General features: G+C 41.4%; 2 protein-coding genes and 1 long non-coding RNA gene across 13 annotated transcripts; all 3 read left to right on the top strand.

Moving 5' to 3' along the window:
* The first annotated feature begins 248 nt into the window (after positions 1-248).
* LOC120712076 lies at positions 249-5,768 on the top strand. Of its 11 annotated transcripts, none has more exons than XR_005690672.1 (8): positions 254-434; positions 539-589; positions 675-828; positions 1,682-1,763; positions 1,899-1,983; positions 2,212-4,002; positions 4,469-4,579; positions 5,465-5,768. It is a non-coding gene; the product is annotated as an uncharacterized LOC120712076 (long non-coding RNA). The 11 variants fall into 11 exon arrangements; XR_005690667.1 differs by having other exon boundaries at positions 256-434; positions 675-847; XR_005690664.1 differs by having other exon boundaries at positions 267-434; positions 675-1,763; positions 2,212-2,290; positions 2,869-4,002.
* A 3,149-nt stretch (positions 5,769-8,917) lies between these two features.
* On the top strand, positions 8,918-9,277 carry LOC120713347 (polyubiquitin-like). The gene has a single exon (XM_039999329.1). The coding sequence runs from the start codon at positions 8,918-8,920 to the stop codon at positions 9,275-9,277; it is 360 nt and encodes a 119-aa protein (XP_039855263.1).
* Positions 9,278-9,287: 10 nt separating this feature from the next.
* LOC120713346 (polyubiquitin-like) lies at positions 9,288-9,611 on the top strand. The gene has a single exon (XM_039999328.1). The coding sequence runs from the start codon at positions 9,288-9,290 to the stop codon at positions 9,609-9,611; it is 324 nt and encodes a 107-aa protein (XP_039855262.1).
* Positions 9,612-17,883: the final 8,272 nt, after the last annotated feature.

Raw genomic sequence — 17,883 nt, 5'->3', positions numbered from 1 at the left:
CTACTGAAATCCAATGGTCTATCTAGGGTTGTTTTGTTTCAACCATAGTGAAAATCCGAAGGGAAAAATCTCTTTCCCATCCAAACCGTAGAAACTTATTAGGTAATGACTTCGTATTGGCGGGTCATATATTTGTTCATCCGCGCGGCCGCTTCATCTGGCGTCCCTCCACCATCCAACAATCGTGAAGACTAATAATTTTCCATTCACCGCACAACCAACCACCATCCCAGGCCCACTAGTCAGTCAAGAATAATGAGTTGTCCAGACCCCCCCCCCCCCAAGACTCTAGAGGCGCACGGTTCATTTTCCTCTCGTTTCTCTCTCTAGGGTTAGCCTCTCTCCTCTCTTTCACTCGTGTTCCCTCAGATCCAGCGATTATGCATGGTCGGAAGCATAGATCCGAGGTGGAGAGGCGGGGGATGCACGCGGAGGTGATATTGCCCCATTGTTTCCATAGATTTTCATCGATGCTCTTCCTTTTTTTTTGTCGCGAAGCGAACTGATTTTGGAGAAATTTTTCTGGTGAATTTTTCAGCAGCGATGCGCTGAGATCCATGGTGAACATTTGTACAAGAATGCACAAGATGTGAGAAATTATTTGTACAAGAGTTGTTGTTTTTCCTGTTAGAATAAATTTGATTTTGGGTGTTTACTTTCCTTTTTTTTGGTAGAGGAGCAGACAAACTTTAGTCTCTCAGCCTAAGTCATCCATGGTGATCTCTAGGAAAAGCTCAGGACATTCGAGTGCTCTTCCGGGCTGTCACTGCTTCTCTCCAAGCCCCCAGGCTGCTGGTCCTACTGCATCATGTTCCTCGAGGACCCATGGTCATTCCCTAACCCTCTGGTATGCTATCGATTTTCGTACTAAGTATATAGTATGTCATGTTAAATTATCTAGTGCTGTTACCATCCATCCATTGGTTGATTCAGATATGTTTTGACCACCTGTTGTGTCCACGTACTACTCATGTGCAAGCCACGTTAAGGAATAGTTGGTGGAAAATTGAAGAAGCTAGCAATTGCCAATTGGCATAGATGTTGATTGATGATAGGGACATAACATAGATAGACTGACAGTAGCTACGGCACGCATAACAAAAGACTTACGTTTATAACCAGTTGAAATTGTGAGTGCAAAGTATAGAATTCCTGTTGCACGTCTCGTTCCTTGCTCATCTAATTTGGTAGCCTTTTGTAACCGTGAGTACAAAGTATAGAGTTATATTGTTCTCCTTTGCAATTTTTGTAAACTAGCTTGGTGGCTTTGACTAAGCATGTGCAAAACTACATATCCGTATGTCTCTGCAACCCACAAATCTTTCTACTAGCATTATCAGAAGCATTTTAATAAATTTTAGTATGCATTTAAATACTATTTAGATAGCATTTTAAATGTTCAGTTCAAGCAATTCTTTTTTGAGCATTTCATACGTCTCAAGTGATAGACTCTCTTCTTGTCTGGAACCAAGTCTTTTACATCATTACAGTCATAGGCCAAGTAGATGGACATCTTTTATCAGTGCAAGGACATCCAAAAGTTGTATAGTGTCCTGTGCTGGATTTTACTGCTTTAATAAATCAATACCCTCATTACCTACGCCTACACAAGCAACCCGTATGTCACAGCTGATCACCTTCATTGTACATGTTTAGAGATTCTTGTTTGAGTTATTTGTAGGACAAGGGCTGGGATTTCTAGAGCTAACCAGTATTATGCTTCCTATCCTGCTGGTACTGAGTTACTGATTGATACAGCAAAGGTATGGATATGGACACTAGAATTTGTTATGATTATCTGTGGCCACAAGTATTTAGATGATAGAAATGTCAATTCCGTTTCAAATGAATGGTGGCTTACTGAGTGGTAACATTTGGTTTCATCTCATTGTTTACAGCTTTACGAGACGGCATTAGGTAATTGTTTTCAAATAGATGACTAGGGCCCAATAGAATTCTCCATCATGGCAAAGCATTTTGACTGTAAGTTGTTGCTCTCTTTGCTCTCCAAATTTTCTGAAATGTACAATGGGACTAGAATCAAGTAATGAAATAGTAGACTCCCAAACTGATTCTAGTTTCCCTAAAACCAAACTATTCACTGTATAATGAATCCACCAGCAAGACTGATACCTTTTTTCTGAAATTCTCTATAAGAATTGAAAGTTATGCTTCCACCATCACTAACCCTTTTATCTTCGTAATTTGTAGTTTCCTTACCAGAGACATATAAATTGCAATGCCAAGAGTAAAGAACGGGCAACGGGGCCGGGCAACATCATCCAATGCTGTATTTCACAATATCTGCTTCACCTGTCACTACTAATATGGCCATGCTTTTTCATTATAGGCAATTATGTTTACTTTATTAGGCAAAATATTAACTCCAGTTGGCATTTTTCACCACCAAAATTGCTTTTATCACCAGATCGAAGAAATAATGGAAAGGATCCCCTCTTTTTAACCATTTTTTTGTGTTCATTTCATCCCAGGCAGTTATGTTTACCTTATTAGGCAAAATAATTAATTCCAGTTTGCATATTCACCACTGAAATTGCTTTAGCCACCAAAATAATTAATTCCGCGGTGCCTGCATGGCACATTTTGTTATTAGGCAGATTAGCATCTCTTCTATCCCACGACTAGGCAATAATGTGTATACTACCTGGCAAAACAAAATACTTTGTACAAGCTTTTTTTGAACCATATTATATCTGTACCAAAAGCTAACATGCTGGCAACAACAATGTGTTTACAAAAGGGCAAAATAGAGTACATTGCCCAAGCATTTTTCCCAATCAGTAAGCTAATCTACTGTAAGAAAGCTACCGTGCTGATGTTCTTCTCGTTTCTGCTTTTTTTTTGCAGTCATTTCTACTGTAACAAAAGCTAACATGCTGTGGTGGGGACGAAAGGAGCAATCTAGTTCAGGCAAGGTTGGGACATCATTCAGCAGATTCGGCATCAAGCAGATTTTTGGACTTTTCTTTTTTTTCTCTTTCAAAAATCTATTGTACATGTCAGCCTAGGTTCAGCTCTAAACTCCAATTATAATGCTCAAGAAGATTTTTGCCCCCCTACCCACCCACCCACCCACACACACAATCTACTGTACATGTCAGTCTATGTTGTGCTCCAAGCTCCTATTTAAAATGCTCAAGTAAACTTGTGTAATGGAAAAGAAATAGGGCTTCAAAGGAAGTGGACCCCGCCAGATGCTCTTTTTTTGCTTTTTATTTGGCGGGGATGGGGTGGACAAGCGCTAGTTGGCGCCAAAATCACCCGTGGGTTCTAGAATTGACGGATTAGCAAGGTGGTATTACCAGATTAGAAAGACACTGGTTGGACTTTCTAAAAATAGTAAAAATTGTATGGCCATACGAAGAAAAATAAAAAAAAGGCTTAAGCCTTTCCAGCCCTCCCGTATCCCTCTCAGTCTCGCGTACTCTATCCCTTCCCCCTGCGGTCCTCTTCCCGAACGCCTCTCTCGGTTCTTTCTCCCCCACCAAACCTTCCCTCGATAGGATGCCGGCACCGGCTAGATCCGGCGAGGACTAGGCTTGGGGCGGCTGGATCTGGCGAGGACGAGGCTTGGGGCGGCTGGATCCGGCGAGGACGAGGCTTTGGGCGGCTGGATCCAGCGAGGACGACACCGGCTTCCGGCGAGGATGAGGCCCGAGGCGACCGGATCCGGCGAGGAGGGGGTGACCGGCGGCCTGATCCAACAGGGACGAGGCCTAGGGCGCCCGGGTCCGGCGAGGACGAGACCTAGGGCGCCCGGGTCCGGCAAGGATGGGGGCTTGGGCCAGGCCAGTGGCGGCTGCATCCAGAGACCGCGGCGGCGGGCGTCACCGGGAGGGGCCGTCCCTGTCCGGATCCAGCGCACGAGGAGGACAGCAGCGGCGGTATACGAGGACGACGACGGAAGCGGCCGGATCCTGCACCAAAAACCTCCTTCCTTAGAGTGATCCACGGTCCATCCATCTAAAGAAGATAGTTGATGTGTGTTACTTGTTTTTATTTATTTATTTTACCACCTGTTCTTGTTTAGTTTTTCTGCTTGCTTCCTGTTTGATTGCATCATGTTTCTTTTTGCATGCCTATAATCTTTTTAGCACACAACAATATGCCTAGACTGCTATTTTTCTTCCTTTTTGTTGAGAAAACTGTAACTATATGCGTTAGTCCTTTTGCTACTAATTGATTAGGCTAGCTGAAACCTCAATGACTTTAAACAATACGATAACAATAGACTTTGTGGTCTGTTAAGTTTAGAAGGCAAATCAATTCTGGATCAAGCAGTGATGTCTACTAGTTAATTAGCACATACTTGTATTATGACTGCTGAACATATGGACTATGTATCAATGTTGTTTGAATGAAATCAATATCATTGTGCTTGTTTTGGAATTCATTTCGTAGTTTGTATCGTGCTCCGCTTTTCACCCTGGCACATGCTGGCTCGTAGGTACAGATGGAGATGCCCTCATCATGGTTCTTCTTGATGCTATTCTTGTTGCCACTTTGGCACAGATGACCAGGTGAAAGAACGAGTTCCACCTCCTGTGCATCATTAATGGTGAGGCGTCACTCACTCTCAAATCGCCTCCTGCAGCTATTCACTTTTTTTTGGGATATCTGTGTTGGTAGGATCAGTGGTTGTTGCAGTTCTATTGTGTTGCCATGTGCTCACTCATAATTTCAATTAGTGCTAAATGCATTGCTGGTCTGAATCTCTTTATATGCTCTCTAATGCACCACTTCGGATGAGTTGCAATATTTGTTATGAAACGCCTGGCTGTCAGTTGCCAGCATTGACGTATTACCTATATATTGTATTGTGTATTGTTCTTTGTTATCTATAAGTGATGTTACTCTAAGCATTATAATTGCAAGATTAGAAACAACATACAGTTTAGTGTACTTTGTTAAAGAGATGATTATTATACATGCTAGGTCTTTTGTGCTAATGTAGAATTATAAACATGCCGTTCTCTACATGTTCTGTATTAAATGCAGAGGCATTGCTTAGCTCTTAGACTTGTCATATATTAAATGTAGAATTACTGTTTTATTTAAATTGCTTGTGGTAGAATATTTACCACAAGTCAGAGATCAATGGTCAATGCAGGCATGTTTTTTTAGGAATGCCAATGTGCCACTTTTCTTGCAATAGTGAATCAACTTTAAAGCTTCAGTTAGCTAGTATTTCTAGTAGCAGTTTATTTCCTTTTAAATTTGGAGCTTGGTTCTTCAGTTCGTTCATAAGCTTATCTGTGGTTTGCAAGTTCTGCCATCAAAAAGTGTGTCATTTGTCCTTACTAGAAGAGGTCGTACAATCAAAAGCCAATTAATCTTTTGACCTTTGTATTTACAGCTGGTTGGTTTTTTGTGGTTGCCGTTGTACATAGCTAGATTCAATTCTTAGTTTGATATGCAACTAACCCTTTTGATACTCGCACAGGCCATCATGAGCTGAAGACTTTGCGGATTAATGGCCTGCTTGGAAACCAAAGCGGAGACTGATGATCCACAAGCCAAGGATACATGTAGGTCTTAGGGGTGCTTGGTTTTTAAACCAAGGTATTGTTTACTTGTGGGGTGGGCATCTATGACTTATTGTAGGACTTGTACATATGATATTAATTGTTGAAATGTAATATTATTGGTTTGGAATCATTAAATGGTGTGTTGGTATAAGATTTGGCTGATATGTGTGTGATAAATTAATATTGATTGTGATTGGAAATATAAATTTGCAAGGTAAATCTCTGTGCAAATTGATTCGAGAGCTCCAATTAATTTTTGTGACGATGCTAAACTCTCATGAAAAAGTGTTTTCATGTGAGTTCTAACTGGTTTTCTTGGTGATCAAACTCTCATGAAATTATATTTTCATGTGAGGCCTTGCTATTTTTCGTGACACTCGTGCTCATGAAAACAATTTTTCATGTGAGTTTAAGCTACTCTCATGAAAATGAGGCCGTCACGAATTATTTTTGTGGAGGCATACCGTCATGAAATATCACTACAAACATGCCATCTAACCCTGACGAGACCCTTATTTTCGTGAAGGTGGCCATCACGAACGGACCGTCATGAAAACAATTCGTTGCGGGCGACTCTCAACTCAATTTTCGTGGCGCCTGATTCGTGAGAGTTCTTCCATGACGGTAGACCGTCACGAACTATTTTCGTGAGGGTATAAGTGCCTTTCGTGATGGTTTTTGCACCCTCACGAAATATCTCGTTTCTGGTACATTTTCCCTTGGAGAACATTTTTCGCATAACCTGAACACATATTTCTTTCATGTGACATTTTATGTCAGTCTCGGAAGTTTTTTCTCGAACAAAGAAATGTCCCACCAAGAGAAAAAAATGTTCAGCCCCCTAGTTGCTTAGGCATCATAGCGCAACAACAATCATGCTTGCCAACTGTCACCTATTACAATGGAGCAGTATATAGGAGTGCTGAGGCTACCTCCAACGGTTCCCTGTATATGGCCCCCCATCCCACGTAGGGGGAGCTTTGGGGGGAAATCCGATCCAACGGTTCCCCCCAAAGCTCCCCCTATATAAGGGGGGAGTTGAAACTCCCTCTATATATAGGGTGAGTTTCAACTCCCCCTATATCTCTAATCACACCGTTTCTTAATGATATTAATCTCGTTTTAGCCCCGTAACATGATGATAATGCGTATTATGACAGTACAAATACTGTATGATTTTTTTAAAATTCAAAAACAATAAATAAATTGTTAGTTAATGAGTGATAGTATATAGAGGGAATAGATATGGGGGGAATGGTTGGAGAGAAGGAGTTATAGGGGGAGGAATCTTTTGGAGGGAGGTAGTAAAATATAGTAAATAGTACGTTTGGGGGGAGTTAGATGGGGGGAATAGTTGGAGATAGCCTCAGGCACGTTTGGGGGGAATGGTTGGTGATAGCCTCACATGAAAATATAATTTCATGAGAGATCCACTCCCACGGTTGGCAGCCCAAAAAGGAACTATAACAGGGTTTCTTCGATCCCTATTGTTCCTTCGACCAACACATATAAGCCCAAACATACGGTTGGCCCATAGATGCACAATTTGGATACATAATAAAGGTCTTTTTGCTACTAGAGTAGTAGAAAATATATTTCAGAATGATAAAATTTCACTGCTAGATTAATCCGATTATATCATAAGAATATGAAAAATGCTACTCCATCCGTCTCAAAAAAACAAGTTCTTCTAGTTTTGTCCTAAGTCAAATTTTTTGAAGTTTGACCAAGCTTCTATAAAAAAGTATAAATATTTACGACATCAAATGAGTACCACTAGATTCGACATGACATATATTTTCATAATATAACTAATTTAGTTAAAGTTTAAAAGTTTGACTTAGGGCAAAACTAGAATAACTTATTTTTTTGGGACAGAAGGAGTACTATCACAATACAAAATTTCTTTGTTGTACTCCATTTCAATTACAATGGTGAACAATGGAAGTGGGATGCAGAGCTTACCTAAACATACAACACAACTGCGCCGAGGAATTTTAAGGGCAGCGGGTCCTTTGGTAGAAATGAAGGATATTTATATGGTTTCAACTTGGGACACATTAGCAGCAAAACAAAATGAATACACAGCAGCATCAGCAATATCTCCCCTGTTTAATATCATTTCTTTGCTCACCAGTTCTGACCTATCAAAACAACTTTTGATAGGTCCTCGTTGAGTCGTTGTGGCAGGTTCTCAGCATGCGCGGCCAATGTATTTGTAAATGTTACCGTCTGTAGAATATAGAAAGAATAGTATTTTGGGACGAAGGGACTATTTCATTGCATATTAAATTTTTGTAACACGACGAGCTATAAAAATCATTGGGGTAACGAAACAGAGAAACTTCGTTCTATAATAGCTAGCCTTGTATGCTCCACCATCTACCATTCGTCTCATGCCTCCCCGGCACCACGCCTGGCGGAGGCGACTAGGCTCCATTTCCACTCGTCTTCAGTTCCTTCGTTGGGGCTGCTGCCGATTTTGCTCCCCCCAGTATCTCCTCCTATCCATTCCCATCATATATATTCAGCTCGCTCATTATATTCCACACCGGCAAGGCAATCACCAACTAACAGAGGCTGCGGCTGGTCTCCGGCGGCCATCACCGCCGGCAAAGGTAGCTCCAGCTACACTCCCTCCGTGTCCTAAGCTAGTTCTCGATCGATTGATGTGAATCATCATGTGGAGCTAGCAGCTTTATTTGTCCAGCATTTATTTCCATGCATACACCTTTCTTTTTTATCTGGCGTAATGTGTGTACTAGTACGGTGACACGGTCTTTGCCTTGAATTGTTAGATTGTAAATGAAGATGTTGGCATGGTCTATCCTAGCTAGGAGCCAACTGCTTCATATATAAAGCGATTTCTGATTCTGCTGAATCAAGGATCTATCCTAACCTAGCTAGGAGATTGAAATTGCTTATATATATGGTCTAGATATTTTTGGTTGATTGTCTGCTTGTTCAGTCCACTTACGTTAGGCATATATATATGTATGTAGCATGTGTGTTTGCTTGATCTGAAAGTTCGATTGACAAAGTGTACATTTCAATGCTTTCTTCATCGCATGCACTTGTCTTCTTCGGATTGAACATTTGGGGGTTCATTCAGGGCATACTCTCTACTCCCGAGTAGAACTCAACTGTCTGCACTCTGCCGTGGTATTTCATCAATAAAGGGTTCTAGTGTTCTACTGACTCTCCAGGCAGTGCTATTTGCGGCGTTGGCGTGGTGGCGTTGTGCTTTGCTGTTACGACCAGCTGTTCCTACGCTCACCGGTAAAACCTTCATTGTGGAGGTGGAGCCCTATGACACAATTGGAAATTTGAAGGCAAAGATTCAAGAGAAGGACGGCAGTCCCCCAGATATGCAGAGGATTATCTTCACTAACAAGGAGCTCAAGGATGAGCACACGGTGGCTTGTTACGGTCTCAAGGACAAATTCACAGTGCACCTCGTTCTGCGCCTTGGTGGTAATGGTTTCATGTATCTATACGTGAAGGTGCTCGCCGGCAACGCCATCACCCTCGACGTGGAGCCATCGGACATGATCGGCGACGTGAGGGAGAAGATCCGAAGCCACCAGAGGCTTGTCTTTGCCGGCACCCATCTTGAGGATGGGCAGAGAATCGTAGATTACGGACTTCAGTATGAGTCCACCCCCACCCTGCACATGGGCTTTGGCATGCAGATGCAGATTCTTGTGAAGATCGCCACCGGTAATTAAGGCCATCACCATGGAGGTGGAGCCATCGGACACCGTCCGCGACGTGAAGGCCAAGATACATGACCGGCAGAAGATCATCTTTGAAGGCAAACAGTTACCTGGCTATGGCACACTTGCTGATCACAACATTCGTAACGAGTCCACCCTGCAGGTGGATCTCTGCCCCCCATCCCCAAAGCAGGGGAGCATGCAGGTCTTCGTGAGGGCGCCCTCCACCAAGACGATCAAGCTCAAGATACGGCCATCTTACACGATTGGCGATGTGAAGGCGATGGTTCAGAACCAGCAGAGGCTCTTCTTCGGTGGCGACCAGCTTCAGGATGGGCGGACTTAGAAGCGACGGCGAACAAAACGATGAAAAATAGAAAGATCAAACCGTAGAAAGACACGAGGATTTAAGGTGGAAAACCCCTCCAATGCGAAGGGTAAAAATCACGGGCGCCAGCCAGCAAGAACTTCACTATATCGGGTGTTTGTGTACAACGCCTAGCGGCGGCTTACAAGAGAAATAATAGGATTGATATTCTCCGGTGAAGCCTATGGGTTAGATATATAGGAGAGTCACGTGGTCTCCTCAACTTCTACTAGCAATGTGGGATTAAAAGTTTGCACCACATGGGCCTTAATGGGCCAAGCCTAAATTCCAACAATCTCCCATCAGAATTTGGATCACAATATAATATACTCCACCTTGAGACAAATTCTTTCTTGTAGCATATCAAAATCATCACCTGAACACAACAAAGAACAGAACTTCTTGCGCCAAATAACCTCTTGGGCTAAACTGTCAAACCAACTAAGCTTGAGCAAAGCTCAAACTTAGCTACAGGAACTGGTTTAGTCATCATATCAGTTGGATTATCATGAGTACTGATCTTGCATACCTTCAATTTAGCTTGTGAAATAACATCACGAACATAATGGTACCTGACATCAATATGCTTTGTCCTTTCATGAAACATCTGATCTTTAGTGAGGCAAATAGCACTTTGACTGTCACAGAATAGATCAATGCAAGAATCAACTCCACACAGCTCAGCAAACAAACCTTTCAGCCAAACTGACTCCTTGCACGCTTCAGCAATAGCCATATATTCTGCTTCTGTGGTAGACATAGCAACAACAGGCTGCAAAGTAGCCTTCCAACTCACAGCACAACTGCTAACAGTGAACACATAACCTGTGAGTGACCTGCGCCTATCCAAATCAGCAGCATAATCTGAATCCACATAACCAATGAGTCCCTGATCAGTTCTCCCAAACTTCAAACAAGAATCTGTTGTTCCTCTGAGGTACCTGAAAATCCACTGAACTGCCTTCCAGTGTTCTTTACCAGGATTAGACATGTATCTGCTAATCAAACTCATAGTATATGATAAATCTGGGCGAGAGCAAACCATGGCATACATCAAAGAACCAACAGCACTAGAATATGGGACTTTTGACATGTATTCAACATCCTCCTCAGAACTAGGGCACTGAGCAGCTGACAATTTAAAGTGAGGTGCAATAGGAGTACTAACTGGCTTTGAATCATGCATATTGAAACGCTGAAGAACCTTGTTAATGTAATTATGCTGACTAAGAAATAATAAACTAAATTTTCTGTCTCTAGTAATCTTCATACCTAGAATTTTCTTAGCAACACCAAGATCCTTCATATCAAATTCACTACTCAACAATTTCTTTACTGTAGTGATTTCTTTTCTGCTCTTGGCAGCAATAAGCATGTCATCAACATATAACAACAAGTATATAGGTGATTCCTCAACAATCTTAATGTAAACACAGCTATCATATTCAGATCTTTTAAAACCATGTAACAACATAAATGAATCAAACCTCTTATACCACTGACGAGGAGACTGTTTCAAACCATACAAGGACTTCTTTAATTTACAAACATAATTCTCTTTGCTTGGCACTATGAATCCTTCTGGCTGATCCATGTAAATTTCCTCCTCAAGCTCTCCATGTAAAAATGCAGTCTTCACATCTAACTGCTCAAACTCAAGATCATGCATAGAAACAATACTAAAGAAAGTCCGAATTGAGCTATGCTTCACAACTGGAGAGAACACATCATTATAGTCAACACCAGGAATCTAACTGAAACCCTTTGCAACTAACATTGTCTTAAATCTTGGAGGCTCACTAGAAGACAAACCCTCCTTTCTCTTGAAGACCCATTTGCAGCGAACAGTCTTCTTTTTCTCAGGCAAGCTTACAATCTCCCATGTGCCATTCTTCTCAAGAGACTGCATCTCCTCCTGCATAGCTGAGATCCACTTCTCCTTATCAACAGAATAAATGGCTTCAGAATATGTTGCTGGCTCACTAGCATCCTCCACCTGTTCAGCACAACTCAAAGCATAATAAGTCAGATTACACTCCTCAATTAAACGGTTTGGAGGTCCACAACTCCTCTTTGATCTGCGAAGAGCAATAGGTAAATCTACATCCTCCTCATGCTACAAATCAGACTGTGAAACTGGAGGTGAGTGCTGAACAGTATCAGGAACACTATCTGAAACATCATTACCAACAACTTCATTTTCCTGGTCATCCATAAGCTCCACTTGCACACTAACTTGTGACTGCAATTTCTCAACTAAAGCATCATCTGTGGACAAACTGTCAGTAAGCATCACAGATTCATTGAAAACAACACTTCTGCTCATGAAAGTCTTTATAGTTTCAGGATTCCACAATTTATATCCTTTGACTCCCGAACCATAACCAAGAAACAGACATTTAATAGCTCTAGGCTCTAATTTTCCATTATCAACATGAGCATAAGCAGTGCAGCCAAAAACTCTCAAGTGTGAATAATCTGCAGGTGTACCAGACCATACCTCAATAGGAGTCTTCTTGTTGAGTGGAATAGAAGGCGATCTGTTGATCAAATAACATGCTGTATTAGCAGCCTCAGCCCAAAAACGCTTGTTCATATGGGCATTGGACAGCATGCAACGAGCCTTCGAGATGATAGTCCTGTTCATACGCTCGGCCACACCATTCTGCCGAGGAGTGTATGGTATGGTGTGATGCCTAACAATGCCTTCTTTTCTGCAATAATCATCAAAAGCATCTGAACAGAACTCTCCACCATTATCGGTTCGAAGCACCTTGACCTTCTTCTCAGTTTGCCTTTCTATCATAACTTTCCATTCTATAAAAGCAGCAAAAGTATCATCTTTGCTTTTCAGAAAATAAGGCCAGACTCTTCTAGGGTAATCATCAATAATGGTAAGCATATAACGAGCACCACCATATGAAGGCTTACGTGAAGGACCCCACAAATCAGCATGAACATAATCAAGTGTACCTTTTGTCTCTATAATGCTAGTGGATAATGATTTAAAAACATAACATATCTAATCATTATTAATATTTTAAGAGAGAAATGCACCAGATGCTTCTTAACTTGTCTTGGGGTGTTACTTAGGTATGATGAACTTTTGGAGTGTGTCATATAGGTCCATACTGCACCTGACACTAACAAAAAAATACATATGAAATCATGTACCTGTCTAAAATTATAAAATACACTTTGTTAGCTTTGTCTTGATGAGATCTAGATAATAGAACTGACTTGATCTAAAAAAGAGCCCCACGGGGAAACAGCCCCGGGAGATTTCATTAAGAGGAGTGAACCTCAATCGGGGCTCAAAAAACCCTCCGAACCTTAGCAGACTTGATATATAAAATGATCGCTTTGCTCGTATTTGTTAATTAAATATTTTATCACTTTTTACTCAAGTCTTTTTATTTTGTACATCTAAAAACTTTGCAAAAGTACCACTATGCATGTTATGCCCTATATGCACTTGTACAAATTTATCATTGTTAGTGGTTGTTGTTTTCCTTAAAGAAATGATATTTTTTATGCATTATGCTCTTTTAAATAGAAAGAAATATATGAGTTTGTTATTCTACTCATCTAATGTCACAAAAACGATGTCGCGTTTATTTTAGTCGTTATATGTATGTTTAAAAGTTCCATAATAATGCTTCATGTTTTGGTATTGAAACAAACGTAAATAAGTTTTAGCATTTAAATTTGTTTTATCATTTAAATAGGGGCAACGTGGTCAAGGTTAGTTCCACTATGTAGATTTCATCAACAAAAAAGCTAACAAAATTGATTTTTATAAATTTTGGACATGTACATGATTTGATATGTAAAATTTTATCAATGTTGGATGCGATATGGATCTATATGACACAAATTAAAAAGTTGGTAAAAATAGGTGTGCATGTACATTATTTGGTGGGTTAGACAATTTAGCAAGTATTGGAAATGCATATGGTGACAGAAACATTTATGCATATAATCAACAATGCAAAATGATGATGGATTTGCGTCAAAAAGTTTTTTTAAAAAAGTCGTGTGATGTCATCTATGAAAAGAATGTAGTGGTCACTCGCTTTCTACGGACCCGGAGCAGCTAGCACCAGATGCGATCGACCGACCGACCGAGAGAAAAGCTGAAATGAACAAAAACAGCTAGAGACAAGACATCACGGCTGGCTGGCTTGACTGTCCACACGTCTTGGTGTCTGTCGCCGGCCAATTACGTATGAATCACAATCGTATGCTCAAAATGATGATGGATTTGCGTGAAGAAGTCCTTTAAAAAACAGTGGAAAGTGGATGACTTTTTTCTTAAAAAAAATGTAGTGACGAATCGCTTTCCACAGACCGGACCAGCACCAGACTCGATCAACCAAGGGAAAGTCTCTTTTTAGATAAAGGAAAAATGTTCCGACCTCTGCACTCAATGACCGAGTGAAAATCTGAAGTGAACAAAACAACTAGAGACAGCTGGCTCGACACCCCCACACGTTTCTATTGGTGTCTGTGGCCGGTCAAGTATATTAGGAATCATATGATCCATACGTGTCAAATTCAAATTTGAATCAAGCCTCTGAGAACCTTCCCGATTAGGAAAGACCAATCTGCTAAAAACAAAACGAGAACTGGGTTGATCAAATTCACATTGCGAATTCCTCCCTCCATTGCTAGAGACCGAGCATTAAGACCGAACCCGAACCCCATTTAGCACCAAAAATAGTACCACGACTAGCACATTGCGACTAATGCCCGGACAGAATTAATCCCGGTTATACACCGGGTACTAAAGGGCGGGCTTTAGTCCTGGTTTGTAATACCAACCCGGACTAATATAGCCTCCCAGGGGCAGCTGATCCATGCCACTTTAGTCTCGGTTTTACTTACCAACTGGGACGGGTTGCCGAGTACTATTGCTCCATTATATATATATATATATATATATATATATATTACTACTATATGTATTAATTAATGTATCTTTGCATAATATATAAAATAAAGTACAATATATATTAACAGAATATATATGCACACACACAATAATGTATCCCATTCTAACCGATCCACCAAATCCCCCTTTAAATTACGTGCAAGCACTACATAATATATACATTTGGAGACTTGCCCTTGTTTATGAAAATAAATAGTGGAACTCTCCTCCCTTCCTAATGACCTCGCTATTAAGGAACCCAAATAGTTGTTCTTGAATGGTTCGGATCCTTTCAAACGGAAGGAGTTCATCCTTCATCTTCATGAGCTGTCAAATGCAAAATGTGTGTGTGTGTGTATAAATATGAAATAAACTTGAACATAGTATTAACGAGCAGTGTTTACGTACTTCAATATCTTGACTTTTTGTCCAGTAACCTACAAAAGTTTACATGAAGTTGTAGATATAGTATCCACATAAATTGTTCCCTGGTTCCTGTCTCAAACAATAAAAGGGAAACAAATTAGTACGCGTGTTACGGAACAAATTAACATGATGTGCAAACTCCATATACATACGTACCGGAAAGTCTGGCCCGATTCTAAGTTTAGACCCGATCGCTTCTTATTGAATTCTTTCCACACACTGTGCATTAAATTTATGGTGCTTGATGCTTGATAAATCACATTAACACTTAGAGGGAAAAAAGACAGAGAATTTACTTGTCAAGTGTCACAAATACATCGTCGTAGTCAACAGTTGGCGCCTCTTTGAGTCCATGATATGGATAGTGCTTCTCTCAATATCGATTACGATAAGGATCCAATGGAAGCTATACATACATGTATCCATTGACAGCTAGATAATTTGACCAATCAATGTCATGAAATGATACAGTAGGATCAGAAAGGGATAGTAACTAATACTCACCCAAAATGGAAATGTAAAAGTATGTATATCGCATGTAGTGTTGCCTTTCAAAGAATGTTTTAATGTTGGCTCCGTGTCTTGTGGGTAGTTCTTTATCTGTGACATGTTTACCTTAGTCGGATCTATGAAGCCCACATCAAAAATCGTGTCTTGACGGCATCTTTGGATCTCCATGCTGCATAACATGAAATAAGTCATACAAACAGTCATGGTGGATAGACATATGAATTACAAAAAGTGATCAAACTAACACTTACAGAACCCAGGTGCTGAAAATAGAGAGGTCGAGGGCGTCTTGATGGTACACCTGATATATATCCTTGAAATCTAACCAAAGCACATCGGTAACATCGAAGTAATATACTTCATTGACCTTAATACCCAGGCTGGACACCCATCGTTATTTGCTGACATGTACCAGTCATGGAATCAGTGCATCTATGTTGGTAGACTCTTCACCAATTCTGGCTTGACGAAAGGATCAACATACTTATACGGCCATCTGAGGTTGGTATCATCATCTAGCATTCTTTCTTTCATTCTATTTTCATCAAGAAGATCTTCCTTTGAAACACCCACATCTTGCAAGAACTTAGATAAATCAATGTTTGCATCTGTTCAGGATGGGGGAGTCGTTTGTGGTTGTTGTCTGAACTGAGGCACTTCTTTGGACTTCCTACCTTTCTGTTGCAAGGACTTGTTGAGCGTGCATTCATAGTCTGATTGCACTTTCTTCTACTTAGGCGGGCTCATCTTATTAAAGAAAGAGCAGGCTTGAGGTTTTATTGGCTCTTTCTCAATAGGCCTCCTAGGCTTCAATTGATCTGTCACCTGTTTGTCGCATGCCTCTTTCAACTCCGGTTCATTAAAATCGTAGACTAGCATCTGAGTTACAGATTTTTACTTCAATGGGGTGCTTTTCTTATGACTCTGACTGAGGGACCGAAAAGGTGACCAGAGGGGGGGGGGGGGGGTGAATGGGAGCCGATTGAAACTTTCTCCGATGAAAAAGTTCGGCCTAAATCCCAAGTGCGCACCCAAGCCCTCTCTTCTAGAGTATGCTAAGTGTAGCTATAGCAGAGCTAAACACCTAGCAAAAACCCTAGGCACGAGCCTCGAGGAAGCGCGGAAGCAAACGGCGAGAAAATGGCTATACATCGCTCGGTATACACTCACCGGTTGAACCGGCGCCTCTGAGAAGTCATCACCGGTTCAAACTGTGAGGTAGAGCCATCAGCAAGCAGTACAGGCCAGGCAAAAAGCCAACGCCGGTTAAACCAGTGTGGCAAGGCCAATGCACCGGTGACAGGGGAATACACACACCGGTTGAATCGGTGTGGTTCCCAATCAACGCGCTAGTGCAATGCCTCAGCACCCAGCAGACTGCACTGGAAGAACTAAGCACCGGTTGATCCGACGTAAATGCACCGGTGTATTGAAGCACCACCGGTGCAGTTCGTCAGAACCGACCCAGAAGCAGCCAAGCCCCAGCTCTTCAGCACTGGTTGAACCAGTGAAGGCTACACCGGTATAACTGGTGAGCACAGAGAACTGGGTAGGGGCAAAACTGCTACTTTTCAGCCCGTGACTTTTGGAAAACTTGATGATTGGAGGATCAAATCAAGTCTGAGCTCAAATTTTGGGGAGATGAAAATCATGACTTGAAGAACACATCCTCAAAAGATCTTCACGAAAAACCTCACGGATCAAGAGGAATCGATGAAGAACCGAGCAAGAATGGGGTTTTTGAGATTTTCGAAAAACTCAAATCCAAAGGAGCTCGTGATTTCCTGGGGGTTAGCACTAGGCTAGAAGGATTGAAATCACTTCAAAGAGCCCCTTAGATCCCAGCAACAAGGTCTTGATCTCTCCAAACACCGAGAACACCAAAAAGGAGAAATCAAGCACCAAAACCTCAAATCCAAGAGAGAGGAGGAAGGGGAAAGAAGTGGCTGCACACAAGAGATGAACTTAGCACGAATTTCATTCAAATTTCCAAGAGATCATCACCTATACAAGTGCTAGAGCTAGTCACCCTTCATCCTACCCACTTAGAGAGAGAGAGAGAGAGAGAGAGAGAGAGAGAGAGAGAGAGAGAGATTGGCTATAATCCAATCCTCTAAACCTTGGAGCACTTTGGCCTAGCCTAGAGAGAGGAAGGAGGAAATGAGAGAATGAAAAACCAAAGGCTCAACCAGCCTTTTTATAGCCTTTCACAGAAGGCCAAAATATCCTCTAAGTAATCCTACCCACTAGAACGCCCGTAGGGGCAAAACTGAAAATGATACATATATCTAGCCGAACGGTCGCGATGCCTTGAGGAGGTTGCTTCGACTCGACGCGACCTCCGCGATGACACCACGTGTCGACGTAGATCCGCTCATGGTT

This window comes from Panicum virgatum, chromosome 6K (assembly GCF_016808335.1).
Source record: "Panicum virgatum strain AP13 chromosome 6K, P.virgatum_v5, whole genome shotgun sequence".
In the NCBI taxonomy this organism is placed as follows: domain Eukaryota; kingdom Viridiplantae; phylum Streptophyta; class Magnoliopsida; order Poales; family Poaceae; genus Panicum; species Panicum virgatum.
The sequence above is the reverse complement of the archived record's forward strand: the minus strand, read 5'-3'. Positions and strand labels throughout refer to the sequence as shown.

What these genes read in the sequence shown, in the direction of transcription:
- LOC120713347 (XM_039999329.1), top strand. Translation starts at nt 8,918, where the DNA reads ATGCAGAGGATTATCTTCACTAACAAGGAGCTCAAGGATGAGCACACG.
- LOC120713346 (XM_039999328.1), top strand. Translation starts at nt 9,288, where the DNA reads ATGGAGGTGGAGCCATCGGACACCGTCCGCGACGTGAAGGCCAAGATA.